Raw genomic sequence first — 19,108 nt, forward strand, 5'->3', positions numbered from 1 at the left:
AAATTTTTAAATGTAAAAAGTGAGTGAAAATGTGTATGAAGCCAGATTTAAAAGTGCTTCTGCAAGGTATGAACAATTATATAACAATAAAAATATTCTGAATTTTTTTTCCATTACCACCTTCTCATACATTAAGAAAAGTGTAACATGTTTTTACATAAAATATTTTACTTCTACAGACATGTGTCTTCATTTCTTAATCATAATTTACTTTAGATTGTTTTGACATATGCATATGTATAGAATACTGTTTTATATTTCTATAATATATTCTTTAAAATACATGGCTGTATCACTTTCTTATACACACACACGGACAAAATTGTTGGTACCCTTCGGTTGATGAAAGAAAAAGTCAAAATGGTCACAGAAATAACTTGAATCTGACAAAAGTAGTAAAAAAAAATTCTGTGAAATTTAACCAATGAAAGTCAGACATTGCTTTTCAACCATGTTTCGACATAATTATTAAAAAAATAAACTCATGAAACAGGCCTGGACAAAAATGATGGTACCCTTAACTAAATATTTTGTTGCACAACCTTTTGAGGCAATCAAACGATTCCTGTAACTGTTAATGAGGCTTCTGCACCTCTCAGCAGGTATTTTGGCCACTCCTCATAAGCAAACTGCTCCAGTTGTCTCAGGTTTGATAGGGAGCCTTTTCCAGACGGCATGTTTCAACTCCTTCCAAAGATGCTCAATAGGATTTAGGTCAGGGCTCATAGAAGCCACTTTAGAATAGTCCAATGTTTTCCTCTTAGCCATACTTTGGGTCATTGTCCTGTTGCAAGACCCATGACCTGTGACTGAGACCAAGCTTTCTGACACTGGCCAGCACATTTCTCTCTAGAATCCCTTGATAGTCTTGAGATTTCATTGTACCTGCACAGATTCAAGACACCCTGTGCCAGATGCAGCAAAGCAGCCCCAGAACATAACAGAGCCTCCTCCATGTTTCACAGTAGGGACGGTCTTCTTTTCTTCATATGCTTCATTTTTCCGTCTGTAAACATAGAGCTGATGTGCCTTGGCAAAATGTTCCATTTTTGTCTCATCTGTCCATAGGACATTCTCCCAGAAGATTTGTGGCTTGTCAACATGTAGTTTGGCTTTTTTATGGTTTGTTTTCAACATTGGTGTCCTCCTTGGTCGTCTACCATTAAGTCTACTTTGGCTCAAACAACAACGGATGGTGCGATCTGACACTGATGCTCCTTGAGCTTGAAGTTAACCTTTAATCTCTTAAGAAATTTTTCTGGGCTGTTTTGTTACCGTTCGTATTATCCGTCTCTTTGATTTGTCATCAATTTTCCTCCTGTGGCCACGTTCAGGGAGGTTGGCTACAGTCCCATGGATCTTAAATTTCTGAATAATATGCGTAACTGTAGTCACAGGAACATCAAGCTGCTTGGAGATGGTCTTATAGCCTTTACCTTTAACATGCTTGTCTATAATTTTCTTTCTAATCTCCTGAGACAACTCTTTCCTTTGCTTCCTCTGGTCCATGTTGAGTGTGGTACACACCATGTCACCAAACAGCACAGTGACTACCTGTAGCCTATATATAGACCCACTGATTACAAGATTGTAGACACCTGTGATGCTAATCAGTGGACACACCTGGAATTAACATGTCCCTTTGGTCACATTGTTTTCAGTCCTTTCTAGGGGTACCATCATTTTTGTCCAGGCCTGTTTATTTTTTTTAATAATTCTGTTGAAACATGGTTGAAAAGCAATGTCTGACTTTCATTGGTTAAATTTCATGGAATTTTTATTTATTATTACTTTTGTCAGATTCAAGTTATTTCTTTGACCATTTTGATTTTTTCTTTCATTAACCGAAGGGTACCAACAATTTTGTCCACGGTAAGTAATTTATGTAATTTTCTCTACTGCGACGCAACCCACCTGTCAAAATCCATTTTAACCGCTGAAAATACCCCTGTAGATAACAACATTAATAATAATCACAATGTAAACAGAATGTTTACTGAAACATAAAGTAATAAATTTTGTCATGTAGACAGGGTTCAAGCTAAACTGAGCATCAGAATGAGGAAGAAAAGGAGATTTAAGTGACTTCTAACATCCAACCTGGTACCACTACAGTGTTTCTAATACAGTACAGAACTATGTATAACTGTTAAACACTGTTAAACATCCTAATTCTGAATTTTAGATATGAACTGTTACTATAAGGTAAAATTCAAACAATTGTTTGTTTCACTGAAGTTTTTTTTATTATATTATGATGATTTATAAAGTTTATGCAACGGTTGACCCACAACTTTTTTTGACTTATTTTCATTTGTTGGAATAATCTTGACTTCAGAGTAGTGTAGGACTACAGTACAGTAAAATAATCATGATAGCAGAATTAAAAACACACAAAAGAAGAAGAATGTGTTTACTGGCCCCAGAAGACCCACAACAGCAGAGGAAATAAATGTTTTGTTTTTCATTGTTGCTGACAATTTCATTATGAGGTTTTCAGGGTAACAGATGGTCTTTTAATGCTCCCAAACATTAATATACGAACACCTGCCTGATTTTCTCTTGACAAGGAACAATAGGGACTTTATGAGAATCCAGTGGTGAGCAAAACACAGCTCTTCAGCTTTCTTTGAATATTAGAATCACTCCACTCAGCTAATTAAAAATGTCTTTTCTTGGTGAATCTATCCAGCGGTTATTGGTGTAAAAAGTGATTAATATGACTCAACTTGCATAAAACTGATGAGAAAAAGGGATTCATTTCCTCCTGGACCCTTTGTGACACCAAAATATCTCCTTGCAGCTCATACAAGGCTGATGAAAAGTTTTAAAAGAGGTATTTCGGTATTGGCTTTGACCCAATATGGCCACAGCCTTCGTACCACAGCAGTGCTTAAAGATAAACTGGTATGGGTCAAGTTTGCCTTCTGTTGTGTAAGTAAAATGTTTTGGTAAAATTATTTCAAAAGATATAATATTTACTAAAGTAAAGGCTATGAAGCTAAAGCCCTCACCACCAGGATGTGGAGTTTTAAGTTGTGGTTTTATGTTCGAAGTTTTCAGAATTTAAGGATCAGCTGAACCTGGAAATATTGATTGCCACACTGACCTTTAACTAAAAAAGAAATATTCTAACCAAGCCACCCATGGGCAGTTATAAAAACCAGTATATTTTGACATGAGTACACCTGGTATTTCTTTTAGGAAAGGGAGGATTTTAGGTCGCCTATCGTTGGTGTTCCTCAGGATGCCACAGTGAACATGATGTATAAAATGAATCCCTTTGAAATCCAACAGAGATAAGTTATCAGGGAAAATAAAACCGAGAGACAGGTAGGGGGTAAACATGTTCAGGGAACAAAATTGCCTTGTTTCTGATCTCTGGAACATTTAATTCAATTCAGTTTTTGTCAGACTCACAATTTGGTCCATATAAAAAGAAAAAGAAAAAAAAAATACACAAAAACAAAAAGGCAATACAGAAAGACTATAAATTATATCTACTTTCTCCCGTGCCTCCAGAGTCCAGAGTTATATCGTACACTGCTCTTCTTAGGCATTGTTAAAACCATAATAACATCATTTTTAGAATCCTCCAATCTTATAATGAATTTATACAAAATTTCAAAGAGCAGCATGTAAGGTGGGCACAGCGTTCTGCACAAACAGCTGACTGCCACTCGTCTGTCGACGGACCTTCAGTAAACTTCAAAGTGCTTCATTAAATGCAACTTACAGAGGATCAAATTTAGCTTTACTATAGCTGCACTAGAAGTGAGCAGCACACAGAGATGTGGAAAAAGCTTTAAACAACGCAATTTTAGCATTATAAAAGCACATGCTAAATTTGCATGCCAGCACATTTGCCTGTGTTGCCTCATGTTTAAGTACTGCTGACTGAATGTCCAATTATTACCTCTCATTAACATTGATGTAGTAATAGATGTACGTTGTATCCTTAACTGGATGTCCCTCTTGGAAAATCGAGGTTAAGGTTGTTTACCAGAATTACCAGTTGTCCTTTTATTTTGGAGTCAGTCAGTCTCCTGGTTGAAGTGCGTAAAAGAGACCAGATGACGCAGAATTTAGCATCGCTGGGTGCCTGGACATTGTAGGGTTCATTTAGAGATTCTTTTGTTTTTAAAGGATTAAATGATCTCACCCTACCCGCTCTAAGCTGCTCCCTCCCTATTTGAAAGCCCAGAACATCAGATCAGCTGATCAGCTCCCTCTGGAGAAACCGATGTCTAGGCAGAAGCTCAGAGGGGTCAGAGCCTTTGTAGTCACTGCTCCAAAGCTCTGGAACGCTTCCCTTCTGCACATTAGAGAATCGCCATCACTGTCCATTATTATTTCAATTCAGCTTTATTTGTATTGTGCCAATTCACAGCAGCGTCATCTCAGGGCAGTTTATAGACAATCAGTTTGAGCCAGTCCATAATAAATAATAGCCCAGTTAATGAAAACCAACAGATTGCTTTGAAAATCACCTTTGATCCAGTACCCATCCTGAGCTGCATGGAGTGACAGTGGAAATGAAAAAAACTCCCCGTTCAACAGGAAGGAAAAACCTCTGGCAGAACTGTATAAAAATCATTTTATGCCATTGCCTTCGCCCCAGCATGAGACTCCTATTTTATCGTTCTTATTTTCCTTCTTTTACTGGTTTTATCTTGTATTATAATTTTTTGTATTTTGTGTTTTAGCTTTTTTTTTTTTAAATAGTTTTTTTCTGTTTTAAAATTGTTTTGTTTGTGTACAACACTTTGTTTCAGCTCCTGTTGTGTTTAAGTACTTTACAAATAAAGTTGAGTTGAGTGTTTTTAAGAATGGATTAGTTCAGAGTAGAATAATCCTGCATCCCCATTTCTCCTTAAATCATGCTGCATTCACTGTAGCTTGTTTTTTTTTTTTTGTTTGTTTGTTTGTTTTGTTTTTATTTCTTTAACAACAAACAGATTTTCATCTGTTAGTTGCTAAACTGTTAGAGCTAAACAATTCACTTCAGAAAGAAATTGGACATCAAACTATGCATAAGTCTGAACATGAATCAGGTGTGGTGCTGCAGGAAAACTTCTAAAACCTGCAGGACACGGCCCTCAAGGACCAGGATTGAGGATCCCTGGTGTATAGTGTGAAGTCTGTTGACAGAAGTTGATATGGAGACTGCATGCCTGCATCATCTTAAATTGCTCACTCGATGTTTGTAACGCTGACATCAACCCCATGACGTTAATATAAATTAATAGTAATTGAAGATGTATAAATATCCGTTTAAGTTCTTGTTTTGTAGGTTATGGCTGCTGCCAGTAATGACCTGTGTCTTTCTGAGTTTTAGTAGACCTGAAGCAGTCTCTGTCTGAGACCATTTAGTTTTATCACTGTGTTGTATGGGACTTGTCCATTATGTTCACCAGCTTGTGCAGCATTCTTCTCTGTACAATCAGCTCCAGCTATCCTACCGCTGGCAGGGCAGCTGGACAACATGTTGCTACAGAGATCTCAACATGTATATCAGGGCTCCAAAAACCTTCCAAGATCCTATTCCAGTCGAGTATACATGGAATGTTCCTGTTCCTTTTTACAAAAACTCCCTTAAACATGGTACCTTTGTGGTTCACAAGCATCTAACTTTCTTTTTCTAACAATAACACAAAGTTTGACTGACATACATCTCTTAGTTTTTTTTTTCTTCATTCAGCGACATGTAGTTGAGGAAATATATTCATCATCATCCTTTGCAAAGATAATAATTCACATGCAGACAGTACAGCTGAGGTGTGATGCATGCATGTCTGAAAGCTAATACGAGCTGATAGATGATGGATGGTGTTTGATAACATGGAAAATGCTGAGGGACAAATATAGGTGGAAAAAATGGATAAATGGTTGGCAAGGGTTGCCATGGTTACAGCCATTTCTCCCTATTCCGTCATGTAAAATCCCATAAGTGTTTCAGAGTGTTGTAAACAGGAAACCTCTGCAGGCTGGATGGATTATGGTAATGTCTAAGAGGCCAGGTGCATGATGGGAATGGAAATGATTGGTGACTGGATATGAGGCAGGTTATGATAAAATGATGAGTTTTCACTGGTGCTCAGAGACTTAGTCTTATCTCAAACATTTTAATTTTATGAAGAAGTCGGTCTCTGTAAATGTGTCTGTTTCTGAAAGTTTGAAAATAAAAAATAACATTTCAGGAGATCCATGATCCCTTTCACCTCCTCTGTGTGTTTCACTTTGACTCAGAGCTCTTCAATAAATATCGCTGTGCAGCCTCAGTCACTACGAAGTCTCTGCAATACCTTCTCATCCATCACTTTTGTCTTGCTAAACATCAATAGTCAGAATAAAGCTAATATCACCTCCCTGAGTTCACTTTCCGTCCTCGACCGCACCACTTCATTAATATTCATTAGCTTTGGGTGGGACTGAAGGTCGGTGCAGGAAGCAGGTGAGCCTACCCCATCTCCAAAAAAAAAAAAAAAAAACATCATGAATGTTAATGGATGCACAAAGGAAGCTTGTTAATATTCATGAGACTGTGGATGTAACTCGGCTACTAAATAGCCTCTGTGGCATTTAGAGGCCAAGTTTCTTTTAATGTGTTTCTGCTGAGGTTTATTCACACCCACTAGAGCAACTGGGGGGCTTACCCCTGAGGGATCAAAATCACATCTACATCAGAATATTGACTTCATGGCCCTGAATGCAGCTCTCTGAGTCGTACCAGTACACAGAAGAAGTTTGAGTATTGAAAAACACATACAGAATATCAAACAGATAAAAAAAACAAAAACACAAGCTCTGTTGTTCTGTTCTTTTTCTTATTTAGATTATCTATTTTTAGTCAAGGCTGTAAGTTTGATTTTGACATTTGGACAGAAAATTCTCCCTCAGAGGCCCCTGGAAGATGAGTGTTTTTAAAAATCTATTATCAACATGTATTTGTAGTATCAATGCAGCACGGATTAAAAATCTGAGTTTGAAACAACTGTTGTTTGTTCCAAATGAATATTGTCCAGACAGGAAGACAGATTAGCTTAGCCATATATTTACTACAGTGCAATTATTATTACAGATATGCTCTTTAATTACACAGGATAAGAAATCCATTAGTTACTGTAAATTCACCAACTTAAGAGAACCTTAAATGAAGCATTTTAAGTTAAGGTTTAATGCCTGTGTAATATTATGTGAAGGTGGGGTAAAAATATCAATATGCCATACTGTTCCTTAATAAATTATTACGTAGCCCAAGTCACAACTGAGTATTGAATCCCACCTGCCTCTTTACCTGCCTTCCCATCTGCTTTCCAACATGTGTCCCCACTTGATTTCCTACTTCTTCTACCTGTCTCTGCACCCACCTTCCTACTTGCCTCCCCACCTACCTCTGTACCTCTTTCTCACCTGCTTCAGTAAACATTTTATTCATACCAGTTGCAAATTCAAACATATATGCAATGTACCTTTGAAGCCATACTGTATTCCAGTAGCAGATGATACTGCAACATAAATGGTCCTGAACAGTGTGTTGTTACCAGCTGTTTTTAACCAGTAGGTATGGAATTTGTCCCATTTTTTTGGAGTGATGCTCCAAATCTTGAGATCTCAAACATTTCTCTTCTGCTCCCTCTCTTTCTCCAGGGCAGGGTACCTCCCACAAGGCGTTCCCTTGCAGCTGATTGGATATTTACCAGAGGAAACATCCTTTCTACCGTGGCACGCTGCCAGTCGAGCGCTCTACCAGCTGGATAAACTGCTGGACCGCACAGACGAATACAGGCTGTTCAGTGTAAACAACCACTCCATCACAATCTCAATCAATAACGGCTTCATGTTAGCTGAATAAAATGTCTCATTAGCAGTGACAGCTGGGTGTTAATGAACCCTTCAGTAACTTGTGTGTCCTTGTGGTAACAGGACTATGTGCTGAAGCAGGTTGCGTCACGGTACCATCAGATGGGCTGGCCAACCAATGGCCCCGGAACTGAGGGCAACATCCTGCAATCATCCTACCAAACTGAGTATGAAACACACACTCTAACACTTTGTTAGTATTAACCCAATCTTGCATGCAAAATAATCAGTAGATGATAACCCCCCATTTAACAGCTGTTCATTCACTGGAACAATCCCATTTCAACAGAAAGTTCTATATTTCTGTAGCTTATCTGTCTCATTTTCCTTTCTGTCACGCTCCTGAAGAGATCAGATTTATTTTCTCCAGCTGTTGAGACAGACTGAATAATGTTTGACAGATATTTGGCTCCCTGACTGTCTCTACAGATATACGTTGGATTCCCATCTTACTCAAAGTCAGATGGAAATCTTACTCTTCTTTGTTGAGGATAGATTAAATGTGCTTAGCAGAGCTTAGCTCAAAGGAAGGAGGCAGAATAAACCCCTACTCTAGCTCCATTGATAATGAAAAATGAGCCTTATCACATTTAGTTCAGTTTACACTGGATGCTTTGTTAGCAAAGAGACCAATGCCTAATCCCATTTCCCTCCCCTTCATTCTCATTCTTGTAGGATTAGTAGGTGTCCTTTTTTAGTTGGACATCAAGGAGCACTGGTCATTTACTTATCCCAATGGTCCTCAATGACTAGCTTGAAAGGCTATCACTACTTCTTGATCCCTGAAAGAAAAGTGATACCTTGGAAAACAGAGGAGTAGGGCCAAGGAGGGTACTAGGATTTGGTCATATTTGCCATCTTGTTAAATCATAAGTTGTTCCTTTGAGTATCAAATGATAGACTGAAGAACTCTTCTCTCCTTTGTGTTTCATTTTAGAGAGTTGCAGAGGGAGCTCATCATGTTAGCTTGTAGCTTCGGCAACAAACAGTGCCACCGTCAAGCAGTCGGCTACATCTCTGATTGGATCTCCAGCAACAAGAACAGGTACAAAACACCAAACCCGTATACGCAACTCTGATCACAAGTTATACTTGTTCACTGTGGATATGAGGACTAAAATGGAAAAATTACATAAATCTACACAAGTCATAAATATCACTTGGAGACATTTCAAAACAATGTCAGTTTTTAGTAGTACATGAACTGGTAGTACCAGGCTCTGGGGCTCTTGTACTGCCAGAGGGAAAGCTTTGGGCTCCAACAATGACCCCAAATACACATCAGCACTGGTTTTGGAACTGATCAAGAAGATTAACATGAAGCTTCTGAAATGGGCTTCTCAAAGTTGTGACCTTCGCTGTGTAGAATTTGTGGATTGTGCTTGAAAGTCGGTCTGTGCCAGGAATTTAGGATATTTTCTTATCTGGCAGTTGGCTTATTAAAGTGCTCGTTTGCACAGTTTATTGTTTCTATTTCTTTCAAAGGTTTAAACTCATGCCTTAAATAAAATGTTGGAACAAAGCAAGGCTCAAAGTATTAAACCCAAATTTGTCATTTAAACTTGGAACTGTGAAAGCAAAACTAAGCCGTAAAGGAAGAGAAAGTGGATTACTGCGCTATAAAAATATTTCATCTAATAAAACTCTTACAGCACATTTCTCTCATTTTTTCTGTGTAGGTTTTATGCTAATGTTTAAATAAAATACTATTGAAAATGCACAATGAAAACACTAAAAATTTGATTAAACTAAAAAATTTTTGTTAAGTTATATATAAGTCATTTCTGCTAAACACGATCAACCTTGAATGCAACCACATAGGAATATTCTAGCACATTGTATCCACTATCTGCCTCTAGCAATGATTTGTACTGCATAAAAAATCTGTTGAACAATGCATTATTCAGAGGTCAAGGAAACCTCTTCAGCTGCACCTCAGTCCCATCTGTTAATAATCCATTTATATTACATTTAGCCTTTTACCAGACCCTTTTATCCAAATCGTCTTGCAGCTGATCAAACATCATGCCCCAGTGCAGTCAGAAACCTGGTCCATACACTGAGTTGTAAATCAATTTAAATCCATTCAAGTGACAGAGAGCAAGTAGAACCCATTCAGAATTGCAAGTGAAACAAGCTGATTCGTGTGGTGGTGTTCTCCAAGGGGATGAATCTTTAAGAGATTCATGAAGGTCGAGATGTGTGCTCTAATAGTATTTGGTAGAACAGCCTGGACTGAGATTGTAATGGGCATAGGGATGGCAGTACCACATGATGTTCCCGAGAGGAAAAAGAAGGGCAAATTTCTTGCAATTATTTATGGGGACAAGACGTTAGAAATGTTTGGAAAAATTCCACCATTGCAGTTTATATAATAATTATGGCTAATTTGTAGACCTTGTCTCTGGTTAAACTCAGACACTAAATAAAAGCACATCGACGAAACAAAAAACATTAAATAATACAACCAAACTAAAGGAAGGGAAATAAAAACATTCTGTGAAGTGAGAAATATAAACTAGTACATTACTGACACCTGGATAACCCAATGATGATGGATTTCTTTGTTTCAATCACAGTTTTCATCTGAGATTTAAATCTTCCAACTATGTTAAGCATTTTCATTTCTGTTGCTAGAAGTTTCCAAACTGCAGACTTTTAAATTAGAAAGAAACCATGCAGGTTTGTACTGGTTCCTGCACAGGGCCGCTGCTAGCCATTAGGATGCCCTCAGCAGACAAGCATTTTGGTGCCCCCACGCTGCCCCATGGTGCCCTACATGCAGGGCATTATGCTCGTTCCTGCACTTCAAAAGGGAAAATCATATGACTACCTCCATCCCAACCAAAACCAAAAGTCATGGCTGCATGAGTAATGCTTTTTCAATATATTAGAGGCAGCTGTAGCTGTAGCTCGGAGGAAGAGCAGTTGTCTGCCAACTAGAAAGTTGGTGGATCGGTTCCAGGCTTCCCCTGACTACATGCCAAAGTGTCCTTGGACAAGTTGCCTCCCAATGTGTCTATGGGGATATGAATGTGTGGTATGAGTGTGTGAATAAGTAAATGTGACATGTAGTGTAAAAGCACTTTGAATGGACAACATGACTAGAAAAGGGCTGTATAAGTACAGTCCATTTACAATATATTACAGGAGTGCCACTTCATTGTTTTATTTATTTTTTTATTGTGTTTTTTTTTTTCTTTAAATTTGTTTGTATAATAATAAATTTCTGTCTGTTTTGTTCTGTTTTCTCGCTGTGGAGAGTCTTGCAGCAGTTTGGTTCTTTGATGCGTTTGCAACACCATGATGTAATATGTACGGCGAGTCTGTTGAGACCGAATTGCCGCGGTGTGGATTTCCACAACCTGGCTCCAGCTCTGAGTTTAAGTTGTTTTATAAGGGGAAAGAAAAAAAGTTTTCTGGTGTCCCCATTTCAGCAGCTTTTAGAATTAGCTCGGCCATTAGGAAACCATCTGTTTTTCCAAACAACACACTCGCTGATAATGCAGATAAGATAGTGATTACTAAATACTACATGCAACCCTACCTAGAAAACAGACAATAATCCCTTGAAGCCTATTAGATGTCAGGCAAAGGTAATGGTGTGCTTTGCCCTCTTGTGGGCCAAATGTGTACTACACTAGGTAAAGTACTTTTTAGAACTTCCTTAAAGGGTGGTAACAGTTTGAAAACAGGCAATAAAATCAGACGTGTTTACATGTGTCTGTGCTCAAAAACACATTCCTCTTTCAGATTGTTAACCTTTGAAAGAGTAAACAACACAACAAGCAGCAGAGCGACTGCCACCCCCGCCTTGTCTGAACATCACTCTGATTAGTTTTCACTTTCCATTCTTCTTTGTCTTTAACTTTGATTTTGTGTGTGTTGGGGGGGGGGGGGGAGTTGCTCGCCGGCTTCCTCTGGGCTCTTAACAAAATGTACAAAAACAACTAAACAGGTTTCAGACAGTAAATTAAGTAGAAACAGATACTGGTGCTCTGTGAGTGACAGGAGGTTTGTTTGAATCAGAAAAATGGATAAAACACTGAAGTAAACCGTCTTCGTCTCTATCCAGCACAATTTATTAGTACATATTTTGCAAGATAAAAGCACGTTCCCACCAACATATACCACATTACTTCCAAGTAATTCACCTCATAAAACATTCACAGTGCACCTTCTCCATCACATTCTCCAATTATTTGTTTTTAGGGACTTCCCCTGAGGAGGTTTTTCAATCAGAAAGTTGCTAGTTGCTCTCTTGCAAGTCGCTTTTGGTAAAAGCATCTGCTTAGAAAAATAAATGTAGATATGAAAGCTCTACAAAACTCCAGTCTTCACCACAGGAGCCTTTTCTCTTCTATAGAAGCCTTTCTTGCTATATTCCATTCAAGATAATCCAGGGTTTTCTTCTTGGACCATGAAACTATGTCAACAAAATGTATATCTGATTGTGTTTTGTCAAACAAAGAATGAATGGCTGTCTTGCCCCCACCATTTTTCACCTTCAAGTTAAAGCAATCTTTAAAGTAAACCTGGCATTGTGGCAATTCATTATTAATCTTGGATGCATCTAGATTATCTTGCACCCATCTTGACTCCAAATAGTTGGTAAATATTTCAGAATAGAGCCGAGCTTTCACTTGAAATCAAGAAGCTTTCATGAAAGTGCATTCCGATTGGTTTGCTATAGGGTGCAGAAGAAAACAATGGTGACTCGGAAACGTACAATGCTCCTGTTACTTGTCAGAAATTTTTAAATATGGGAAGCTTTGACAAACTCGCTAGATTTGTTTTTTTGTTTTGTTTTTTAAATAACATTACAAAATAACTCCAGCTTAACATATTCAAGCCAGAATCTGATCTAGAATATGAATGTGTGCACAACAAGCACCAAAACAAAGATTAGAGCAGAGTGTCTCCGATAGGAAAGCACCTCACCGTATATACATTTTTCTGTAAACATCCATGTTTGGAGGAGTGGATGTGGAAAAATGTAATCTAAAGTCAAAAATATCTGTTGCAGATATTTCGAAAGTTAGGTAAGTTGATGGTTCTTCTTTATACACTGTATGTGAAATGCATGTAGGGGCTGGTAGTTGCAAACTGTTTGCTTGTTTGAGTGGTTTTAAAAGCAATAAATATTTTTGGTAGTCCAGTAAACAAATTTTTTTACACAACATACACCACATAGCTCCCTCACCTGCCTTTTCAGTCAGGTGTTTAACTCAAATCCATTCATATGCCTAATGCTAACACAACACAGACATCAACATAGACTGATGCCGCGACGGAACAGCTTTCACTTTTGGCTTCAGTCTCTCCGCACAGTGAGCATCGCACGGGGCCTTGTTCATAATGCATTCACCTGGGAGGTGTAGCAAAAGAAATCCAAATATTTTCAGGTCCATTTTGCTGGCCAGGAAAAACAAACTTGTATTCACTGACCCTGAGTATTCAGAGAGGCTTAAAAAGGGTCAACATGCCCTTTCAACCAAAAAAACATTTTCTGTGAGATATCTCTGAAACAAAAACAAAATGCTCCAAGAAGTACTAGAGGCTCGTTCATTCCTTCCAGCACAAAAATGTTCGCCTTTAGAATTGTTGAGATGAATAACATGCATCTTCAAGCTCGAGTGCAATAGCACCTGAATTTCACCAAACAAGGAAACTTGCATGAAGCTTTTTTTTCCTTCTTTTAGCTTTGGAAAGTGTTCAGGATGATATTACATTATTTTAACATTGCAAACAATCCACAAAACATGCAAAAACATGCTATGGCCTCTGCAAGTAAGAGAAATGAAAAATAATGTGAAATGTCCAAATGAGAGGCCACAGGCCTGACGGAGTGATGCATCCTCCTCAGAGCCAAGACCTCAACATTAAAGCAGCGTGGGTTCATCTGGTCAGAGAACTGGAAAGAAAAATGGAGAAACATCCAAAGAAGAGCTTTGGAATCATCTGTAATCATTTGTTTTATGTAAAGCACTTTGAATTGTCCTGTGCATGAAATGTGCTATACAAATAAACGGTCCTACCTTGCCCTTCCTTGGAAGGTCCTTCAAGAACCCTGGAGAACTTTTCCTGAAGACTACTTAAAGAAATTATATTTGCCTTAAATACTGTGTTGAAACATATGCTAGCATGAATTTAAAAAATAACTACACTGATTTCCTCTTTTTCTGGCAATGTATTCAGAAATAAGGGGTGGTTCAAGACTTTTACATAATACTAAAAACAGTTTCTAACACCAAAACTCAAATCACAAACTTCTAGATGAGCATAATGTGGGCACATAAAAGTGTAGCTGCTCACCCAGCGAGTGACGAGGGTGCAGTTTAGCTGACGACCATATGGCAGGCCATAACAAAGTGTTTCCCTTTGAAATTTGAGAAGCAATTTGGAAGTGGTTCATTCACGGTGGTGGAAAAGTGCCAGAAAAATCTCCATTCCTGCAGGATTCATCTCTCCAGGGGTGACTTTTTAATATGTGAAGCTCGATGCAGTGATTTGAATCCCATCTGGAGATCATATGGATGTGATTTTCCGGCCTAAACCCAAGGATTAATTACAGACCTTCTATTTATGAGAATGCTACGATGATTAGTTTTACCAGGGAAGAGCTCACCGGACCCAGACTTCCCAAATCCACAAACCTCTCCTTATGAACGGAGGATGACGCTACTTTACATTTATGGAATTCTGTTTGCATCCTGAGCATCAAGCTGCAGTTTCACCCCCCTGTGAAATGTGACAAATGAGATAAGCCTGTGATCTGAGAGAGCTGAGTCACACCTGCATGTAAATTAGCGATCACCTGCTGTAATAATCCTGACCAGAACAGGGAGGGTATAATTACTGCAGAGAGCAGCTATTATTTCAGCACCCACATCCCTCTGAAATATTAATGATGCTACTATGAGACTTTATTGTAAATTAACCATCTAAATAGCTTTTTAAAAATGCATCTGTTTTTAAAGATATCTTAGTGCACCAACAGGCAGGAACAAATTAAGCTCATAGGAGATTCAGGGGCACCAGTGAACGTCTTGGGCCTCATTAACCCTCTAGTCCTCCACTCTTTTACATTCAGTATTTCAGCAGCAAAGTGTGTGTTTATTTGATTGCAAATAATTTCAAGAATTTGCAAACTTTAAGCCAAATATTGAACTTGACTTGACTTTTGGCAGCCGGGAAAATGAGTCAGTCTTCCACTTTGGTTCGAACTGAAACAAAAAGGCAAGTGTTTTAATGGTTTTTATGTAAATTTAAGGAAGTCCTTCCAAATGTGAATCCAGGGGGTGTTAGTTCACGCAGGCCAAATCAACATATCGTTTTGATTAAAGGGTCATGACTTCTAGTGGTCATGAGAGCAACTGCATGCAAATTTTGCAACCTCATCTTTAAAGGTTTTTATATAAGTGTATAACAATTTAATCTGTACCCACCATCTCTTTCTAATTTAACCAAGTAGTTTTTATTTCCAAATCGACAGACATTACTACTGAAACCCAACCAGGAAGTGATAATGGCACCAATTACCACAATGGTTGCAGTGTAAGAAATGTATGTTTATTTGTAATTATAACCAAGTAGTTCTAATTTCAAGTATTTTTATTGCCCTAACCCCATGATGTCAAACTATATTTCTCAAGGGTTGATGTTTACCTGCTTCAAAGCACCTGATTGCAATTAAGGGGTCTTTGTTTAGAACTTGACAACAAGCTTTTGGATACATTTTATTTCAATCAGGTTGGAGCAGGGAAACATCTAAAACCTGCACGACATTGGCCCTCGTGGGCCAGAGTCATCATGCATTTCATGCTGTGATATAAAGCATTAGACATGCCATCCGACCCTCTGTGTCTTTGTCTAATGTTGTAAACTGAGATCAACATCTGCTGCATTCAGGAAAATATCACCAGCATCAGGTGACCATTTTGTCCAGTTAATTAGTTCATGAGCAAAAGCTGTGGTTGAGGTTTGGGAGCCGATTTGGGAGTGGAAGCCTATGCTAGTATTTCTCAATCCTGGCAACCTGGCAATCCTGCCCTGTTTTAGATGTTTTTCTACTCCAATACACCGATTCAAATTGCAAGCCTGTTAATTAGCCATTCATTTCAGCCAGGTGTGTTAAAGTACAGAAACATCTAAAAGCATGTAGGGTAGTGGGTCCTTAGGACCACTACTGAGAAACACTGGCCTAGAGGTGAGAGAGGTGGAGGATCCCTGATTCAAGTCCAGGCTGGCAATGAAAGGAGAACAACTGTAAGCCTCTGAGCAAGGCCTGTAACCCCCAGCTGTTTCTCGGCCAATCTAATATGGCCACCCACTCTCCTAAAGCAGCTAGCATGGTTAAATGCAAAGAAGCAGTTTCCCCAGTTGAGATGAATAAACTTTACATCATTTCTATTACTATTCGTTGTGGTTGTTGTAAAGAAAAACCTTAAGATGGGTCTGTAATGACCCTTTTTAGTTCATTGCATCCCTCATCTCAGTAGTTTCTTCAGCGCTACTTCAGGTCAAGGATCTGATCACTAGAATAATTGAGCTAGACTGGGTGTGTTTGGTGTGTGGACAGTCAGGTTTTGGTTTTGTTTGTTTATTCGTTTTTAAATTGCATCAGGTCCAATAGCAACTCTCTGACAGAAAAGTAACACTGACCCTTATTGGTCATAATATCTTCAGAAATCTTAAAACTGATGGCGGCCGCATCCTTATGTTTAAACTATGCAACCAAAAGCACTGCTTTAAAAACAAAGCAGTCTATCAAATCAAAGAGCAAAATGTATTCAGGAAGTTTTTGTTCCACTGTCATCTAATATCCTTCCCAATGCGAGAGACAACATGGGACAACAGGACAACATGTTTTCAAGGGCTTTTTCTCTAGCTGCATTCATACTATAGAGAGGAAGAGTGAAGTGATGTAATGGCCAGCCAGAGGTTCAATGACAATGGTAAATCATGTTGTAAATCTTTAGTTTTCTGTGTTATTGCTGATTCCTGTGCAGGAAAGTGCTTACTCTGAAAAAGAGAAGCTTACTTCAGAGATAAAATAAAATCTATAGAAGCTCTGAATTTCAGTTGTCTGAATTCCCTACAGAGTTAAAAGACGCTAAAAAGAATGGGAATGACCTGCAGTGGAAAAGAAATAAGAAAAGTTGGAGTCAAGTTGTTCATGCAGTGACATTAAGATATTATAGTGCAAGAAGATTATGCATAGGTCATGGTGGTTGGTACTAATTCTTGGGTTTTTTTGTGTGTGTTAAGGATGTTGGATGGTTTTAAAGATGCTGCCCAGTGATAATAATCAGTTTTACTGCACTGACAATATTCTGTGAATTGGATGTTAACTGGTTTGAAAATAAGAATTCATGGCGGAAATTATTTACAAGCCCTGTCGTATCATCTGTCAGGAGCAGGAGATCATCAGTGCCAAAGGTTTATATCAGGCACTGAAGCTCCATTATGCAGGAAACTTGTATAAAGGACACTGACTCAAACGAGATGAGGACAATGCTGTTTAATTTCATAAGTAGAAAGGCCAACTCCTAGTTGCACCAAACCCTCCAGTTTATGACATCTTCATTTGTTGATTAATTTCAGATTCTATTAGATGCCTCATAAAGACTCTGTGGCTAAAGTTTTGACTTCATTATTTTTTTGTCCACTTCTTGTGTTTCATATAATTAGCTCACAGAAAGCTTGAGGAAAGGTAGAAGCAATTATGCTATCAAAGGAAAACTGCAAGACTGAAACCAACATGTTACTTCATAATTAATACAGCTGGGAGTCATTTTCTTTAAGAATAATAATTAAAAAAAGGTTAGCATTAGCCTCTTTCATACATGCACCCCTTTAAATCAACGTGGCAGGAACTGATGTCTGAATGAGAACTTTTCAATGCAGCTGTTTGAACTTCTGCAGCCACTTTTACAAATGAGTATAAAGAGTGGCACCAGGTCTTAATTGGGCTTAAACATGTAAAAAGCAGCACTGGATTTTCCTTTTATTAATAACAGTACAATGTAAGATTTTCATTCACAGCTGAGCTAAATAAACAGGAAAGTCGCTGATGTTGCAGCTTCTCAGCTCTGTCTTACACACAGCCACGAAATTATTTTATGTAATAGTTAGTGTTATTGAACAACGTAACATTTTTACTCTACAACTCATTGTGAAATTGTCAGATACAACCCAGAGATGCTATGTAAATGTAAACAAAAACCAGAATACAAAAACTCATATTTTATTCGCAGTAGAACAGCAGATCAGATGTGGAAACTGAGACATTTCACCATCTTATGAAAATAATGAGCTCATTGTAAAACTGATGGCATCAACACATCTGTAAAAAGTTGGAAAAGGATCAGCTAAAGCCTAGAAAAGTAACTGGTACTAATAAAGACAACCCGAGGAGCATTTGACAACTAATCAGGTTAATTGGTGACAGGTCAGTAACATGACAGGGTATAAAAGGAGCATTTCAGAGTCTCTCTGATGGAAAGATGGACAGAGGTTCGTGAAATTGTGTAGCAATTTAAGGAAAATGAAAAATTGTGAAGATCCACCATCTACAGTGTCTATTGTCACAAGATTCAGAGAACCAGAAGGAATCTCTGTGTGCATGGACAAGGCTGGATGCTTCATTAAAACCAGGAATACTTCCAGAAATCACTGTCTGTGAACACAGTTTACCCTAAAATCCACAAATGCAGTATAAAGCTCCATCATTCAAAGAAAAACAGATGTGAACAGGATCCAGAAACAGCGCCGTCTTCTCTGGACCAAAGATATTTAACATGGTCTGAGGTAAAGTGGAAAAATATTCTGTGGGCAGATCGGTGGGGCTGCATTAGTGCCTATGGCGTCGGCAGCTTCCACATCTGTGGAGCTCCATCAATGCTGAAAAGTAGACGGAGGTTTTGGAGCAACATCTGATCCCATCCACGTCTCTTTCATGGAAAGAGACGTGCTTTTCCATGACATGCCTTGCAGATTTCAGCAAGACAATGCTGAACCACGTCCTGCATCCATCACAACAGCATCAGAGTCCAGCTGCTGAACTGGCCTGTCTGCAGTCCAGGACTTAAACCAATACAGAACATGTGGAGTATCATGGAAGCAGAAATCCAGCAACCAAGGTTCAGGACTGTAGAGCAGCTAGAATCCTGTATCAGACCAGAATGGGACAACATTCCTCTCTTAAAACTCGAGCAAATGGTCTTCTCACTTACCAGGTGTT

General features: G+C 38.4%; 1 protein-coding gene across 1 annotated transcript in view; it reads left to right on the forward strand.

The window, feature by feature from the left end:
- LOC121634490 (thyrotropin-releasing hormone-degrading ectoenzyme-like) overlaps positions 1–19,108 on the forward strand; it is a 290,942-nt gene that overhangs the window by 240,352 nt on the left and 31,482 nt on the right. The window contains exons 14-16 of the mRNA XM_041977162.1: positions 7,651–7,798; positions 7,927–8,030; positions 8,801–8,908. Coding sequence (XP_041833096.1) covers positions 7,651–7,798; positions 7,927–8,030; positions 8,801–8,908 — 360 coding nt within the window. The remainder of the gene's footprint in view (positions 1–7,650; positions 7,799–7,926; positions 8,031–8,800; positions 8,909–19,108) is intronic.

Source organism: Melanotaenia boesemani, chromosome 23 (genome assembly GCF_017639745.1).
Source record: "Melanotaenia boesemani isolate fMelBoe1 chromosome 23, fMelBoe1.pri, whole genome shotgun sequence".
NCBI classification, from domain to species: domain Eukaryota; kingdom Metazoa; phylum Chordata; class Actinopteri; order Atheriniformes; family Melanotaeniidae; genus Melanotaenia; species Melanotaenia boesemani.